At 40.3% G+C, this 16,745-nt stretch overlaps 1 protein-coding gene across 2 annotated transcripts in view; it reads right to left on the reverse strand.

Annotated features, from left to right (window-relative positions):
• The window catches only part of adcy5 (adenylate cyclase 5), a 104,651-nt gene that overhangs the window by 52,512 nt on the left and 35,394 nt on the right, over positions 1-16,745 (reverse strand). For both annotated transcript variants that reach the window (XM_004568973.5, XM_004568972.5), the window contains exons 2-3: positions 6,888-7,037; positions 5,533-5,654 (exon numbers count right to left, since the gene is read on the reverse strand). In XM_004568973.5, the coding sequence (XP_004569030.1) occupies positions 5,533-5,654; positions 6,888-7,037 (272 nt within the window). The remainder of the gene's footprint in view (positions 1-5,532; positions 5,655-6,887; positions 7,038-16,745) is intronic.

Raw genomic sequence — 16,745 nt, forward strand, 5'->3', positions numbered from 1 at the left:
GTCCGGGGGAACACCAAGACATTCCGAGGCCAGCCGAGAGATATTTCTCCTGCATGTCCTGGGTCTGCCTGGAACACCTCACCTAGGAGGCGCCCTGGAGGCATCCTGTCAGCTGCCTGAACCGCCTCAACTGGCTCCTTTCGATGTGGAGGAGTATCGGCTCTACTCTGAGCCCCTCTTGAATGACTGATCATCTCACCCTCTTTCTAAGGGAGGGGCCAGCAACCCTTCAGAGAAAGCTAATTTCTGCCGCTTGCATCCTCAGTCTCGTGGTCACTACCCAAAGCTCAACAGTCACAAGCTCTTGATTTACTGCTTGATTTGCATCCCTCGCCTAAAACAAACATTTAACTAATTATGTGCATAGCTTACCTGGTCATAAATAAGAAATAAGCTGTGCAGGCTTCATAGAAACAATACGTTCTGCATGTGCCACATGCCCAGAGTGGTAAAAATCTCTCAGTCATAACTGCACACTGTAAAGAGAATATTTTCCCCTTGTTTATTATTGGGGAAACTAAAACAGTACTTATAAAGTGTTTGGTGCAAGCGCAGACATTAATGCTGAAATGTCTGCAGTAACTATTTAAAGACAGGATTTGAATGCATGATGTGATTTCATGGTGGAAATTTATAAGATTTGGGATAGAACAAACAGCTCCTCCAGTCTCTGCCATCATTGCTTCTCTGCTTTTGTCTCTTCCTTTTTTATCCAATTTCTCCACCACAGTTTTCTTAATTTCCTGTTTTTCCTTTTATTCCTTTTTTCTGCAAACCATACACGTTTTCATTATTGAACATTATTAAAGTCTTTTTGTATAAAGACTGTGAACATCAAATGTGTTTCCTGTTGTTTGCTGCATACATGTATGTTGCTGCCTATTCACTAAAGACGTATTATCCGGTCAGGCATGGCCCCAGCAGCATAACCAAAACCTCTGTTCAGTTGTAATTCTTCTGTTTAAGTCAATTAGAATACGTAAAACAAACATAAGGTCAGTTCCTCTAATTATTCCATATTCTTTCCATGTTTTTATCCTCAGACTGACACATAAGTGTCCCATCAGAGTAGATCCAGTTACACTATTCTGTCTGGGGATATCTTAGCAGGCTGGAAACATTGAGACTTGTACTTGTACATTTGTATTGTATTATGTGTATTAAGTGCTGGCGTAACACACATTGTAATGCTGGTTTTCCTTGTTTTACTGCCGTGCAATTAACATTATTGTTGTTATTATTGTAAGATTTACCCCAGAGCCCTCTTACATAATCCCTCAGTCAGTGCATATTTTGGCCTGGTTGCTAAAAGCCGGAGGATATTACTTTACTTCAGTGGCAGCAACACGACACCTGTACTCTCCCATCAAGAACACAGTGGAAAAAAGAAAAAGTTTCAGGTAACATAATGGCCACCATGACTGAAGTTCCTCCAGCCAGTGAGGGGGAGGCAATTGCTCCTAAGCTGTTCTACCTCCAGCAGTGAATGTACTATTTGTTGAAAGTCGGTACAATCAACCATACTAAATATTATTTTAAATGTGAAAGGGGAAACAGAGACAGCAAAGAACAGCTGCGGACCCAAAACAATAAAAGACTTGCATTGGAAAACAACTAATAAAGGCCTGCTGAAATCAGCCGAGCTGCTTAGTCCTGTGGCAGCATACACACATGCACACACTGATATTTCTAGATGGTTGCAAAAAGATAATGATTTATTTTCTTATATGTTAGTAAATCTTAGGTTTTGTAGATATTGCAGATATGCAGATTGTTTTACAGACTTGTTTTTGAATCAAACTTTCAGAGTTTGCTGCGGAAATCTTGGAAAATTTCCTTTCAACATCTGCACAACTTGTAGATAACTTTCCATAGAGCATAATAAATGTCTTCAAATCCTTTGTCAGATTCATAAGCATCTGTTTTTTTCCCCCTCTGGGGCTGAGAGAGCACTATAGGTTCATACATGATGACAATCTGCAATTTAATAGCAAATCGTTGATGTCATAGAGTCGGAAAGGTTCCTCCCTAAATATGTTCTAATCATTGACACCTAATCTGGAAAACCTGAGACTAACTGAAAGATAAATGTAGGAGTGTACTTACTTGCTCAGTTTGACTGTTTTTGTCCCTATTAGAATTGTGAATGTAAAAATAATAAACCAATAAATTTGGTTTATTATTTTTAGTGGTTTATTCTTCACTATTTTGTGACAATAAATAAAAAATTAACTTGCCTGTTCTTGCTTCTGGACTTTGGACATTACAATTTGCTGATGAAGACCGCCGGCCTGACTTTAGCCTCACAGTCCTGAAATCGTTTTATCAGCTTCCCTATAAAGCTTACGAGCAGCCCTGCAGTGTAGCGCAGCAGCCAGCGGCACCGCCACAAGGCCCGACTCTGCACGTCTTCCATCTGCTAATTGTGTTTAGTGAGGCCGAGCTGGAGGCGCCGCTGCTTGAAATTAGTCGAACCTGTAGGCATGTTTTCCCCACACGCTACCTTTGGTTAGGTAGCTGCGGTTCAGGCTGAAATGGTAGAAATGTGTCGGATCTACGGATGTAATTATATGTCTTTCACAGTCCATTAACTGAACCGCTACCCTTTGCGTCTGAATTCTCACGACGGAGGGATGGGTAGAAATACTGCAGACCCTAATGCTATTCTACAGCAGCAATAAGCTCCAAACCCAAAGTGACTTCCTCTCCACCTCACTGCCTCCAACTGTTTCCCCCCTTGCTCTTTAGTGGTAGCAGTGGGAGCTGTCACTTCTCTTCCTGTTGTTACTCGGCCGCTCAGCAGAGCCCCAATTACCAGCAAACCACTGCCCGCTCCCCGAACAGGCCAGGTCACACTCGGTTAGCTCGACAGTAAATTTACACTCATGACCGCGGAGAGAAGTTAGCCAAGCTTAGCGGTTGCTAATGTGCAGCATACTCCCCAGTGAGTCGCATGAAAACAGGACATCAAAGCTCTGTCTTCATTCTTCTCCTGCTTTTGGAATCCAGTGTTGTAGATTTATAATTACATAAACGCTAACTTCTTCACAGGTAAGCATGAGTCTAAGGATGCAGCATTAGCTTAACCTCCTAGGACCTGGCGTCCACATATGTGGACTTCACTTTTTGGGTTATTTAGACCAAAATACTCAATTTTGCTCTACAAGGGCCTGATATCCACTTACAAGAGCATTATACTGCCTCTGTTCTATCAAAATTTTAAACGAATATCCTCATATGTGGCTCTTATATAAGGTAAAAAAAAATCTGGTAATTCTTTGTTTTTACATTCATCGGGCCCCAATATGCCCAAATATCAAAGAGAAATTAAAAATGCATGCTCTGGAAGAGTTCGGGTCTTAGGAGGTTAAAGCATTAGCTGTTTCTACTGTATCTACGGTAAATGATCGTGACTATCCTGATGTTTAATTAGCAATTAGACAATACGCTCATTCAAATGCAGACTAGCCTAAGTAACTTCTGTCACATGCACATCTTCTTCTTTCTTTCTTTCTTTCTTTCTTTCTTTCTTTCTTTCTTTCTTTCATCTTTGCCCTTGCTCCAAAAACAATCCGCACCATAAAAAAGATGATTCTCAATGACGATCGCATTAGCAGCGATGAAAAGAACTTTTGTGTACAAGAACACAAGTACGTGACCTGATGCTCCAACCCATGAAGTCTCACGGGGACACATCAAAGTGATAAAGCACTTCAATAACACCTATTATTTATGGAGGTTTGGGCTGCCACCTGACTGCAACAGCTACAGGGAACAAAACTCGGGCTGCTGTTACCACACCAGCAGACACACACACATGCACACAGAAGAAGAAAGAGTCTTGTTTCCGTCATCTCAGATGGCATTGTACAGATGTGCATTTATTTCTTTACCCTCACCATAAGCACAGCTTATCTAACTGCAACCGTGACCATCAGACCGGATTTGGAACTGATGCTTTGTGATAAATTATGGATACCTGATTTTTCTCCCCAAAATGAGTGCAGAGCTCTGAAGTTTAACTGATGACACATGCAGGCTCCATCCCTGCAATGTGGGTACACTGACACAAATGGATGTAGTCTTTTCTTACTCCACGAGGTGGTGCCAAACCTAACATCAGTTTCCATTGTCCTACACAGTTTACACAGTGTTCACAGCTAATAGAGCAAAGCCACATAAAAAATAAGTCAAACAAACTGTGTGTTAAGAACAGGCTAGAACTGTTACAAAGTGGGACTGAAAAAGACATAAAGAGAAAGATTTGGGATCTGACAAACACGATCAGAGTTCCAGATATTAAATCCACATCAAGTGCATCATTTCTGTGTAACAAAAATGATGCAGACATCCATCTGGTTAGTAAAGCTCTGTGGTTTAAGGCTGAGACGGCCAAACCCTTCACTCCAACTCCAGTTCAGCCACCAGTCTAAAAGACAGAGGGCGTTAAATGCTGTAAAATTTCTAAGAAAAGCAGGTAAGCTTAATCAGTATCGGTATAAAAATGGTCACAGTAGTAACTGTTGGTCTCACAGCTGTTTTGGTCTTATGGTGCTACATGAAACAATACTAACATGTTGAATATTCTTCACAATAACAGACAAAAACAACAACAACACACGAGTACGTGTGTGTCTTCCTGGGTCTTGTGAATCAATTAATGCCTCGCTGACTGCATCAGTCATCAAACTGGGCTGTGTGTGATCTGTGAAGTAAAATGAGTTTGATGGCCCTGGATCACGGATGGATGCATGGATCTCGTACGTAGAAGCAGGTGAAAAATATTCTGTCAAAACAGCATACAGCTCGTTGCCATGGCAGCGTCTGCACTTCCCCCTACCTCTTCTGCCACCGTCTGTGAGTAGGCAGCACCGTTCAGGATTAACTTGGATTAAACGTCATTTATTCAGCACTTCTGCTGCAACTTCCTTACGTGTGTTTAACAGTGTGTAGATTATATGTTAATTGTACATATTAGCTGCTCCCAGCACCTCTACCTCCCCCACATAAAAGGTGTGAGGGTGTAAAAACGTCCCGAGCTATTGAGCATGGACAGCAGATGTTGTAGGTTCACTCACAGGCTGCGAAACTACAATAATAAGCTCAGATCTGGCAAGTCTGTGTTCTCAGTTGTGTTGAGATACTTTAGTTCAGTCAGTTCATCAAAGAAATGTGTTGTGATTTCACAGTAATCAATAATCGACAGCAGAAAGTCTACATGTTGCTAATTTTGTAAGTTCAGATTGTTTACTAATAATCAGTAGTTTAATAGCAGCATTTGAAGGCTTTCAAAGTCCAGTTTCAATCACCAAAATACTGTCTGAAACAAAACATAAATACATTAAACACTAATGAAATATGAATTGGGCCTCACGGGGCAAACATGCATTGTTTTTGTGGAGACTGTTGAGAAAATGCATTGTTTGTAACAGTGTATTCTGAAGCTCTCTGAGTGCTCAGTCAGACTGGGAGAAGTGCTCTAAAAATGCCAGACCAGCTCCTCCCCGTGACTGATCAGCCCCTGATCGTTACCTGACGTTGTCGTGCTTTTGGATGTAGATCTTGTGAAACATCATGTCTTCCTGCTTGGCGTTTATGTCAGCTTTCATCTCCATGGCAACATGGCGAGGAAGCACTGAGAGCAGCAGACGTTCCTGCAGGAAAGAGAAGGAGCCGTAAGTTCAAAGGTCAAGTGAGCGTGTTAATAGATGAGGATTGTAGCCACATTACGGGAGACTCAATCTGAATAAGTAAAGAAGGAAACGCCGATAATTTAACGTTGATTCCAATTTGCCAGTGCGAGCTCAAAGTCATTTAGAGAGGGCCGTGAGAAGCTTCAAAACTTGTCACTTCCTTAGTGCGAACTGAGAATATTTGTCCCAAGGTCATTTGTGGTTGTGCTGATTAACTTGCAATATAAAATCTGGACATTTTGTTCCCATTGTTCAAAAATAATAATAATAATAATAATAATACAGTATAACCTTCAAAATGCCAAAGACAGCATGACCTCTTTCTTTGCTGCTATGGCGAAAAAATACGGGCCATACTCTCAACAGCTGAATTACAGACGTTATCAGGTCATGACATTTTGAAATGCATGAAAAGATGAGCTGCATATTTTTACTTGAATGTCAGGTAAAAAATAATAAAAACCTATACCAAAACAAAACAATAAGCAGTTTTAATTCCTTCATTGTTGGATTGCAGGTGAATGACGTGAGAAAATGAGCTGCAAGACGAGTTTCAACCTGAACAAATTTAATTTAAAATTATAAATGAATAGTCTGTACTGTATAAAAATGTCATGCTAAATTATTAAGGTGACAATAATACTTCTTCACTAAAGATTCTCTCTCACCCTGGAGCTCATTTCCTTTTCTTTCTTCTTTTTTCCAATAACCATCAGTTCTATATCAGTCTTTGGCTACGCATGCGTCTCATGTTTGCACAGTATCGCCTAATCTCTTTGCACCACACGCTTCTTGTTTAATTGTTTGCATTGTTGTTTAATGGCGGCTGGCAAAAAGCTTCTAAGTGCATTAACGTAATCTTCTAGTGGGCATAGGACACCACTACAGGGAGAAGGTAAACAAGGGCAAAAGCGATATTTTAAGACAAGAAATAATCACAGTATCATAACTTGACTTTGAACCTGTTAATATTACGACCATCCCTGTGAACACAGTTCCTGTCTACTGTTGATTGTTCGATATAGCAATATAAATGTGTACTCACTATAAAACTTTGTGGTGTTTGACATAATTTTGAAGCACATCATGGGTGGGATGACATTATTATATGTGAAGCATTTCTTTAATAAAAGGTTTGCTTGATTTAATCAAACAAACTTTTCTTTTGTCACCAGAGCTTTCTCTCTCTCTCACCTGCTGCTGATTTTCCCTCTGGGAGTGGAGGCGAGCCTGGATGCATTCCCTGGTCTCCTGAAAGGCTTGCCTCTGGGAACCCTCAGCAGGGTAATGGGTGCACACGCCCACGATGTTGGTGCAGGAAAAGATCAGCACGTTGGACACTATCTGTGGAAGAAGGTGGGAGTGAGAACAGGGTTTCCATGTGAGCCAGGGATGAAACGCTCCTACTGTTGCTTGTCATTTCCCTTTCTCCCTACAACGTTACTGAAAACTGACTCTTGGCCAATCAATCAAGAACATAAGTAGATATTTTTTCTTACACTATAATATAATGATTCATTTGAGTCCCAGTAGGTGCAGCTCACTTAGAGTGAGCTGTACAATACAGACAAGTGAGGTCAAAAGTAACCTCCCAGTATAGAGGAAATGTCTTTTGGAGGAGCGAAACACAAAATGACTCAAACAAAATACAGAGAATACACGTGCGTGCTACTTCATCTCCTCAGGTCTGGGTGAAACTTTGGTGCCGCGATATGAAAGCAGTGTTTCTTCATTGCACCTTTGTGTCACTCGTGAGTCGCGCGTCTGAAACTGCTTGTTCTACTCGCTGTACAAGACTTGCTAACATATGACGGCCAAAAACAGAAGGAGGCACAGTGCTAAACTCGGCGGGATTCCTAACTCAGTGTGCATGCAGGTGTTATTAATATTATGCAAAACTGCACCTGGCACAGAGTTCTTAAAAAAGCAACGGAAACAGCACTAGCAGATGGAGAGGTGTGATCCACACAAGCTAAAAAGAAAAATGAAGGGAAAATATGTTACAGTACTTAAGAGTATTAATTCTGCAAGTAATGTCTGGAAAAGGACTTTTACACTCATACAATCATTCACCCTACAGATTAATTTGCTATTGCTATATTTCTTATGTTTGCTTTCATGGAAGAAAATTGTTAGTATTTAAGTGGAATCTTTTCTTTTTAAATCACATTAAGAAACTGTATTTGGTGTGCAAATGATTGCACAGTCGTCAGAATATTAGTTTGGGCTATTTTCAGAGTGGGGTGGTGATTAGTAAGACGTCACAGCGAGAAGGTCCGGGGTTTGAGTCCACCATCTTTCTGTGTGGAGTTTACATATTCTCCCCGTGACTTCCTCCCCCCACAGTCCAAAGACATGCAACTAGTGGGGTTGAGTCAACTGGTGATTCTAAATTGGCCGAATTGTGTGAATGAGAGTCCCGCTGTCTCTCTGTGTTAGCCCTGTGACTGAAGACCTGTCCAGGGTGTAGGTGTACCCTGCCGCTCGCCCTGTGCCAGCTGGGATATGATTCTGAGAATCCAATAAATCCAATAAACTATAAACTTCTTAGTAAAAATTCTTAACTTATGACCAAAAATGGCCTCACGAGGTTATAGTGACCTTGGCCTTGGAATATCACAATTTTTTTATCACTTCTTTGAATCCAAGTGAATGCTGTATCAGCTCCAGAAGAAATTCCCTCAAGGCAGGAGCGACAGATGGACAAACAAAGAAGACATTTAAAGAAGTCAGTGGATAAGCTGTCGACTATTTTCTGACTTTTTATTGACCAAATATAGTCAAATATAGTTATAGTGCTAATAAAAAGCTGCAGAGGGGTAGAATGGTGAGTTGCGATAATGAGAAAGTGAACTATGGAAATACATAGCTGATCAAAACTTTTAGTAAGTATGATCTCAAATATGTAGTTAAAGGCAAACATTTTACACGAATATTAAGTGTTTCTTTTTTAGAGGCTAAATGAAAATGCAAAGTAAGGATATTTACACTTTACATATGCAAAAGTGACATAAACGACTTGAAAAAGGTAGAAAGCGGTGTATATTTTCCACATGTGCCTTTGTTTTCCCTCTAAGAGCAAAGGCACTCTTTGTTTCCACGAGCTCCACTGATGCACTTCCTTCTCCTTAGGCAGGACTGAGGTGTCACAACCTGCTTTTTTGACTTTGACACAGCTTCCATCAGATTATCCACCTAAAACCCCGACAAGGCGCTGTCTTGTTTCTGATTAGAAGATTCAACAGAGGCCAACTCACATGATCCCAGTGTGAATGTTTGCATGTGATGAGGCAGAGATAATCAGTGTGTTTATCAGTGGCACTGCACTAACACAGGGACAAAAACAACACTTTCCAAAGCTGCCATCATAAATGGCAAAAACGTACAAAAACTAATTGGTGGTTTTAAACCCAGATCTGCGCTCAGTGTCGAAGACCACGAGAAAGAGTTAACACGGTTAACGCTTGTTAACCGTGTTAACTGTTGTTAACCGTGTTAACTGCCTCTGTTCAGATAAAATTTGCATAAGCCGAGTCTATAAAAGTTTATCTAACGTTTAACATGTAACATCGTCCTGAGAATACCCAGACATTTTTAAGGCACCTGGTTTACTGCTAGCTTTCTGTACCCTGACTTAAAAACAAAACACAAAAAGTATTAATTGTTAGTCATGGAAATGACTAACTGGGCTTTTGATCATGCAGGATAAAGACTTCAGATCGTTTGCCATTGCTGCTAAGTCACAAGATGAAAGGAAATTTGACATTAGATGAAAGTAAAACCGAACCTCTTCAATATGGCTATTTGCATTATTAAGATACAACATCCATCCTCTAACCAGGCTTTCAGCTTACGCTTACACAAACACTGACACATGTGTTTTATGATCCCTTTGTGAACGGGATCATAAAGCAGTATATTAAATCTCTACTAAAGCTAAAACAAGTAATGAGTAATGACTCAGAAATAAAGTAAGGTTTACAGAGAAAACTGATTACTGAGCCGCTGCATTTAATGCAGGCTTACTGTAGTGACACACTGTCCAGTTATGTTCCTAGCATCCAACAGTTAGTAGAACAGGAGAGAGAGCTGTTCATCTGTGGGAAACCCCGTTCTGAGGCACGTTTCCACATCTAGGCCTTAAGAAAACTCGATTTATTTTATTTTATTTTTTTTAATTTACAGGAAAAAAGGCGTCTCCGGGTTTCATTGACTCTGTCCAAGTTTCCACCTATCAAACAGCTTCGCAAGTTGCCGTGTGCCCAAAGCACCAGTGCTAAAAGACATTGTTTCCATTCAGTTGCAGGCATACAGTGAGTCCTGGGACTGGCAGCCAGCAGCAAGCCACAGCCAGTGGGCCATTCTTTTCTCAGAGTTATTTAATGGGTTGAATCAGCCAGCTGAATCACATTAACACCACAGGCCTCAGTGTTGCCGGAACAAACACAGCACGTCTTTATCAAGTCAAAAACCCCTCAGCAGGTCTCCATGCAAAAGAAAAAAAAAGGGAAAAACAACCAGACTCATAAGGAGGAGTGGCTGGCGGAAGGCAAACCTGGAAGTGACCCACAGCCAACAACAAAAAAAAGAAAATGAGGCATGAGACATGAAAGGTGCTGAATTTAGAAAAGGTTGCTCTTTGCCATTTCTGCTTCTTGTCTAACTGAAACACTGTTTAGATGAACTGGACCAAACCAAAGAAGACTAATGACTTTTTAGATAAAGTCAAGAGTTGAGAAGTCCTCCTGCCCACAAAGGTTTGTTTCCCATCATGTTCCAGCTACTGGTCTTTCAGCTTTTTCTGCTGATCCTTTATCATAAATACTCAAACTGTTACAGTGAATTACATCGATAAACTTTACTCAGTGCATGCATATGAACATGTTTAGATGTTCCTAAAACCTTTACAGAAAAGCTGAATGAAAAAAAATGAACGAAGAACTGAACGGATTTTATGATCCAGTTGAAAAAGTCTTTTTTTTTTTTTTATCCAAACCTTTCTTGGAAACAGGTTGTACAAGACTAAAGTATCAAATTTTGCATTCAAATTATTATCCTTCTTCAACTAATATTACTGCATGCAAAAATAATAATAATACAAATTTTGTGCTACAAAACCTTAAACCTGAAAGTTTTTCAAAGACCCTGACATCACACAAGTGAATACGGGTGTATTTGACAGCTGGATCGAAAGCATTTCATAGCAACCATTATGTTTGTGAGCCTGAGAGGGTCTCGTTTGCATAACAAATGTGTCTGAATTTACAGTGGAGTGAGTACTTATTAGCTGTACGAACAATTGCCGTGTAGCATGAAACCCTTGATAGCTGAAGCCTCACTGCTACAGTAGGGTGTCGAGATCTGTATGTTTCCCAACACTCTTGCTAGGAAACGCGTGTTGCTGTTTGAAATTTGACATTTAAAAGGTGGGCTCTTGCTACCTGTGGCGTAGCTGGTTAACGTCACTCTAATTATGATTTACTTGAAGCTAACCAGCCAGCTAAAGCTGCTCATGGATCTCCACGGAGCCCTTGTAGCATCCCGCCCCCCACACTGCCATAGAAACAGCACGGATCACATAAAGTCTTTCAACAGGTCAATAGAAATTTTCCCCAGCGGCAGTCTTATTCTATTAATACTGCCAGCACTCACCCAGACCTTATTTGGAAACCTATGGGCTTTTCCTCACCACAGAGGGAAAGTGAGAGTGCAAAAAAAAGGAAAAAGAAAGAAAAAAAGGGATCCCATGTTTAAAGCGGAGCTCATCCCCAGGGAAGAACACAGACATCTATCATCTAATAACTACAGAGGAAAACATAGCCAGCCTAAACTCAGCTCAAAGCCCCCACATGATCAAGGACCTGTGATGCTGCCGCAAGCAAGACGCTAAGCATCATCACACAACAGGCAGATTTCAAGCTAGGTAAGAAAAAACAGATAAGACACTCCTGTTATATCCTCGTTCGAGGGATCAGCTGATTGATGGAGGCCACTGCAGCAATCAGGACCAGTCAATATACATGTTGCATGTAGACAACACTCAATACACTCAGTGTGTCTCTGTGAGGTCTCATTTGTAAACAGGGCCAAGCGGCTCACGAACACATTATCACAAGAGGTCTATAAAACAAAAGGAGAGATTTATGGGAAATCAGATGCACAGCATGTGATTTACTGCATGCATAAATGAACATTTTACAGTTTTACAACTATTGCTAACTTTTCCCAGAAAGCTGCATTATTTTTGAACTGATTTCATTCTGCGAGAACAGTTTCCTAATTTAAAGATGATTGAAATTATAAGAATCTTTTCAAAATTTCTAGGAATCAAACTGGAATCAAAAGACTTTTTTCCCCTCCAGAAATCAAGTTCAGATGGATTTTCTTCACGTGACAGAATGAGCATCACAAGATACAGATGACACACAACGCAATGTGAGCAGCGAGCATCTCTGAAAACCAGCGACAGAAGCGAACAAAGACCTGAAGATGAGCCCTTTAGTTTAAAGTCCTGATACAGCATCAACAGATTTACTTTATTACTTAAATGTGCTTAAACTACAAGGTGTTTTTAATACTTTGTCTACTGTCTAATGGGCTGTATTTGGGTACAGTTGTTTCAATATGTGCACTAAAAACTATTCGTTTTAAACACTGGTTTATTATGATTGTAGTGAATTTTGTTGTCCATGTCATTAATTTTTAGTCACTAGCAAACTGAGACTTTGAGCTGTTTATCTTGAATGCAATACATCAAATTGAGCATGAGCACATTTACAAATATATACTAAATATATAGTTATTAATAACTGCAAAATCATTACTGGAAAACTATATTATCAAACTGCAGTCTTACTCTTATCTTCCTCTTGTTCCAAAGCATCACATGTTCATCACATGAATATGTTTCCTGTATCTTTTGCAGTCATAAAGCAGAAACATCATTCATTTTATTAGGTTGACAGTGAGGTAAACCAGCAGGAACAAACCATACAAAAACGTTATATTTTCTCTAACTTGGGTAAAAGCGGTGCAACGATATCACCAAGAAAAAAGCCAACCTTAGACATTAGTGACTGCACATGCGATGCATGCATAACTTTTACTTTTTTTAAGTAGGTGATTAATAATTGCCAGCAGAGGCCATAAAAACTGAGTAAGATCTCGTAGGCGTCAATATTTACCCACTAGTCTCCCACACCTATCTTTTTTATTGCTTCAGAGGTGTCAGATTTCCTCTCTACTCGTGAGTTTTAGCTATGCTTCTAGTAGACTTTCCATATATGTTCATGTATTTCAAAGATACCTGATATAGTGTTTGTAGCAACAGCTAACATCCAGCCTTGACCAAAATGATGTTTTTCATGCGCTGTTTCAGATCCATTTGACTTTCTCTGCAACTAGCGCTGGTGTAAGGCAATATTTTGGAGTAATGCAAAGATTTGACATAACATAAGCACAACTTCACAGAATTTGGCAAAGAGTACTATAACAAGTTTGGTTTCGATGGCAGACACTTTCAGTTCATCTCATAGATGTGATGCCTTTGTAAATAATGTGATGGGATAAAAAGCAAATTGATTAAAGCTGAAGAAAGGTCCCGAGTGCGTCAGCAAATGGAACAGTGGCAAAATCGAAAACCACTAGTTTAATTCCATCTCATCCAAGAATGCTTACTGTACCACTTTGCAATGCAACAGCAAATAAGCAACTGCAGCTTCTGAAGGGAAAGTAAGCTGCCAAGGAATTAGGCAAACTCAAATGTGCTATAAGGAGCAACAGAGCTTACTCAAGCATTCTGGACACCAAATAAATCAATAAATAAACTAGTGATTTACTCATATTTATGATCACTGAGCACAGATTCATTTTAAAATTCTAATTATTTTGAGGGAAAAGTCAGCGAAAGGAATAAACAGTCTCACTGCCGTGAAACACTGTAGGTCTAATTATACCTTTAATTATGATTAAAATATCATATTACCAGTTTACACCCCCTTTGGTTAGAACACTGAAGTACATTGTGTGCTGTAAGGATAAATGCAGGTCATGTGCTGCATGCTGATTACTGTGAGCAGCCCGCTGCCAGCCTCATTCTGCAGGGCAGTGTACAAGAGGGTCTCTCACGTGATAGCCTGCAGTTGTTTGTTGCTGGATTTCCCCTCAAAAGCTGTCAGCTGGTACATTAATGCCTTGGTAACCAGGAACAGACCTAAGAACCAAACTGCATGGACCAAAGACAGACTTTGTCACACCAGATGCAAACAAATGCAGACAAGTAAACGCAATTCGTGGTGCATAACAGTTTTTCTTTCATATGAGCTGCCGTTCATACGCATGTTTACAAAACTAAATTTCGATTTAAAATTAAAAGCAACTATCAAAAAGAAGTTCTTCAAATTCATAATCATGAAGGCTACAGCTGTGAATTGATCAACTTTCAAAGTTGTGACAAATAACGACTTTAGCAGCGTTTCTGGAGAACACATTTTTGCCCTCACAAGACAGCAAGCAGCCGGAGAATAATAGGAAATATGTGAAAAGAGAAACCTGCAGTGACAGACAGACGATTAGTCTGGAGCTTCTTCAAAAAAGTGAAGCTGCTAAGAGAAACAGAAAGAGTACAAAAAAACAATATTACACAAACTTCATGAGCACAATGTGGACTATTATTTGAAGCCTTAACCCTGGCATCTTTGGAGTTCTTGTCTCGTTTGGGGGGGGATGAGAAGCGCAGGAGTCCTAAGTTATCAGCTATATCAGTGTTAGCTATATTTGTTACCAAAGTGCATCCATTATCTGCTACACTTTTTCAAATCCTTGTTTAGTTATGTACAGGCGACGCACGTTGCTGCCAGTGCCCACATGATCTAATTACCAGTTATACATTAAAATGCAAATTCTGTGCCTCAGCTTTAAACAGGTGAGGTATTTAAAAAAAAACATCCTCTGTACAGCTGTCAAAAAAAGAGAAAACAGAAGCTTTTTAAATTGAGCATTATAACGCACCACTCTGTGGGGGCTGGCTTGTATTTGGAGCCAGTCTCAAGTGTTTCACAAGATGGTGAAATCATCACGTGGGCCACAGAGGTGGATATAAGGTTAACGCTCTCAACAGAGTGGAGCCTTTGGGCATAACGAATGACAATTGCACACCTAGGCTGGGGTGACAATAACTGCTTGTCTCTTTGGTCAGCTGGACTCTGATGAAGATACGGCACAGCTGAAATGTTAGCCTGTTTGTACAATTACAGGCTGAATTAATCACTGCGCTGGAGTCTCGCTCTCTGAGAACAAGAACAGCACTTCATTTGGAGGCACTGATGGAGCATCACAAGCCACACACTCAGACATGAAAGCTTTTCATTGTTTTAATCCCCTTCCCGACAACTCGACTTAAGTCTTGATAGAGACTCGAGAATCTGATTCTGAACTCGTGTGTGAAAACACCCTTCATCATGCCTCTTGCTTGTCCTTGGACTTCCAGGGTCCCGGCGTGAGAACATCTCTAGAACCTAAAGACAAATTCCAATATAAACAGAATGTGAAGTGTAAGCCATTTAAACTGAGTTAGTCTCCAACTGCAAACAGTTCTGGAGTTTTTCTTTAACACACTGCAGCAAAATTGCTTTCAAGCAGCCCTGATGCTTCACAGGAGACGCTGAACTCCTGGTTACTGAAAGGTCATCATGTGAGTCATGCCTTTGAAGAAGAAAGACAAGCCCACCGATGAACAGAAGAAAAAGCATGTTGAATTTTTCATCTCACGCTTCAAAAGAGAAATGACAGTGAGGGGACACTGACTAACTGTAGATTCTTCCAAATATAGCGTCTGGATTTTAACGCAGGTCATATGGGAGACAAAGCTGTATGGCAGTCTTTGATGTCAACGCCTTGCACTCAAATCTATTCCCCTGCAATGCTTTGAAAACTCTTGCAGGAAACAAATCCATTTTTAATAGCAAGGTATGTCAGCTTTGATGAAAGGAAGAAATGACAACGCGGTTTTCTTTGGCTGTACAGGTTTATTCAGAGCCGTGCAGTCAAGGATTCAGACCCCATCTTACCTTAAATGCTTCCTTATGAAATAGTCTACAACAATAGCGCAAATATCCGGTAACATCCCCATCACCTTATTACTGGAGAAGCCATGAGCTTACATAGAAAAAAGAGAAATGGCCTGAGAAGGCGTCCCCTTGTCTGCCTCAATGATAAAACACAATGAGAAAGCCTAATGTGTGTCCTGGGACAGCTGGTGCTGTAATAATACTTGTCATGCATTCTCTGGGCTATTGCCACAGAAACTGTTTTTCAGACAGATACATGGCAAACCCTTTCAGTTTGAAAACGGAGAGTGATGTGTGATCTGCACAAATGCACAAAATTTAGATTACAACATAGAGCGTGCACCACATTAGCAGAGAAGTCTCTGGTACTCTGTGTCAACAAAGAAGGAGTTTAGGAACAGTACTGAGCTGAGTCACCTGTGTTTTTGATGAGCTCAGAGCCCGATGTGCAATCGCTCGAGTTACATCGGTACAATAGAGGAAAACAGGAGTTGATTGAAGCTGAGGAAAACGAATAAAGCATGAGGCACTGCACCACCAGTGTAGACGGATGGATTGAATCAAACGGGAGCACAACTGCTCAATCACATGACAGAAATGTGTGTCTCAGACGCTTTCTGTGTAGACGGAGCTTTCAAATTTCCTCTGAATTTAATGAAAGAGTTGAACATTTTAGCAAACGCGCTCTTATGTCTACAAAGCTCATCTCAAACAGACCGTAAGCACTTAGGATAAACAGTGGAAGCAGGAGATAACAGGTAGAATAACTGCAAAGACTGTGAACCAGCTTTTCTAATCTCACCTAATATGCTGTGCTTTCACAGGGATTTAGATGCTGAGGCTCAGACAGGCCTCATGTATTTAACATTTAAAGAGCTATACAGAGCTTTAGTGGTGATAATAGAGACTTAAAGTCAGTAAAGAGAAGTATTTATGCATGAATCTGCTTTTTACAGTCGATAAATGCCATCCTGTTTCATGTTAC

This window comes from Maylandia zebra, linkage group LG16 (assembly GCF_041146795.1).
Source record: "Maylandia zebra isolate NMK-2024a linkage group LG16, Mzebra_GT3a, whole genome shotgun sequence".
Classification (NCBI taxonomy): Eukaryota; Metazoa; Chordata; class Actinopteri; order Cichliformes; family Cichlidae; genus Maylandia; species Maylandia zebra.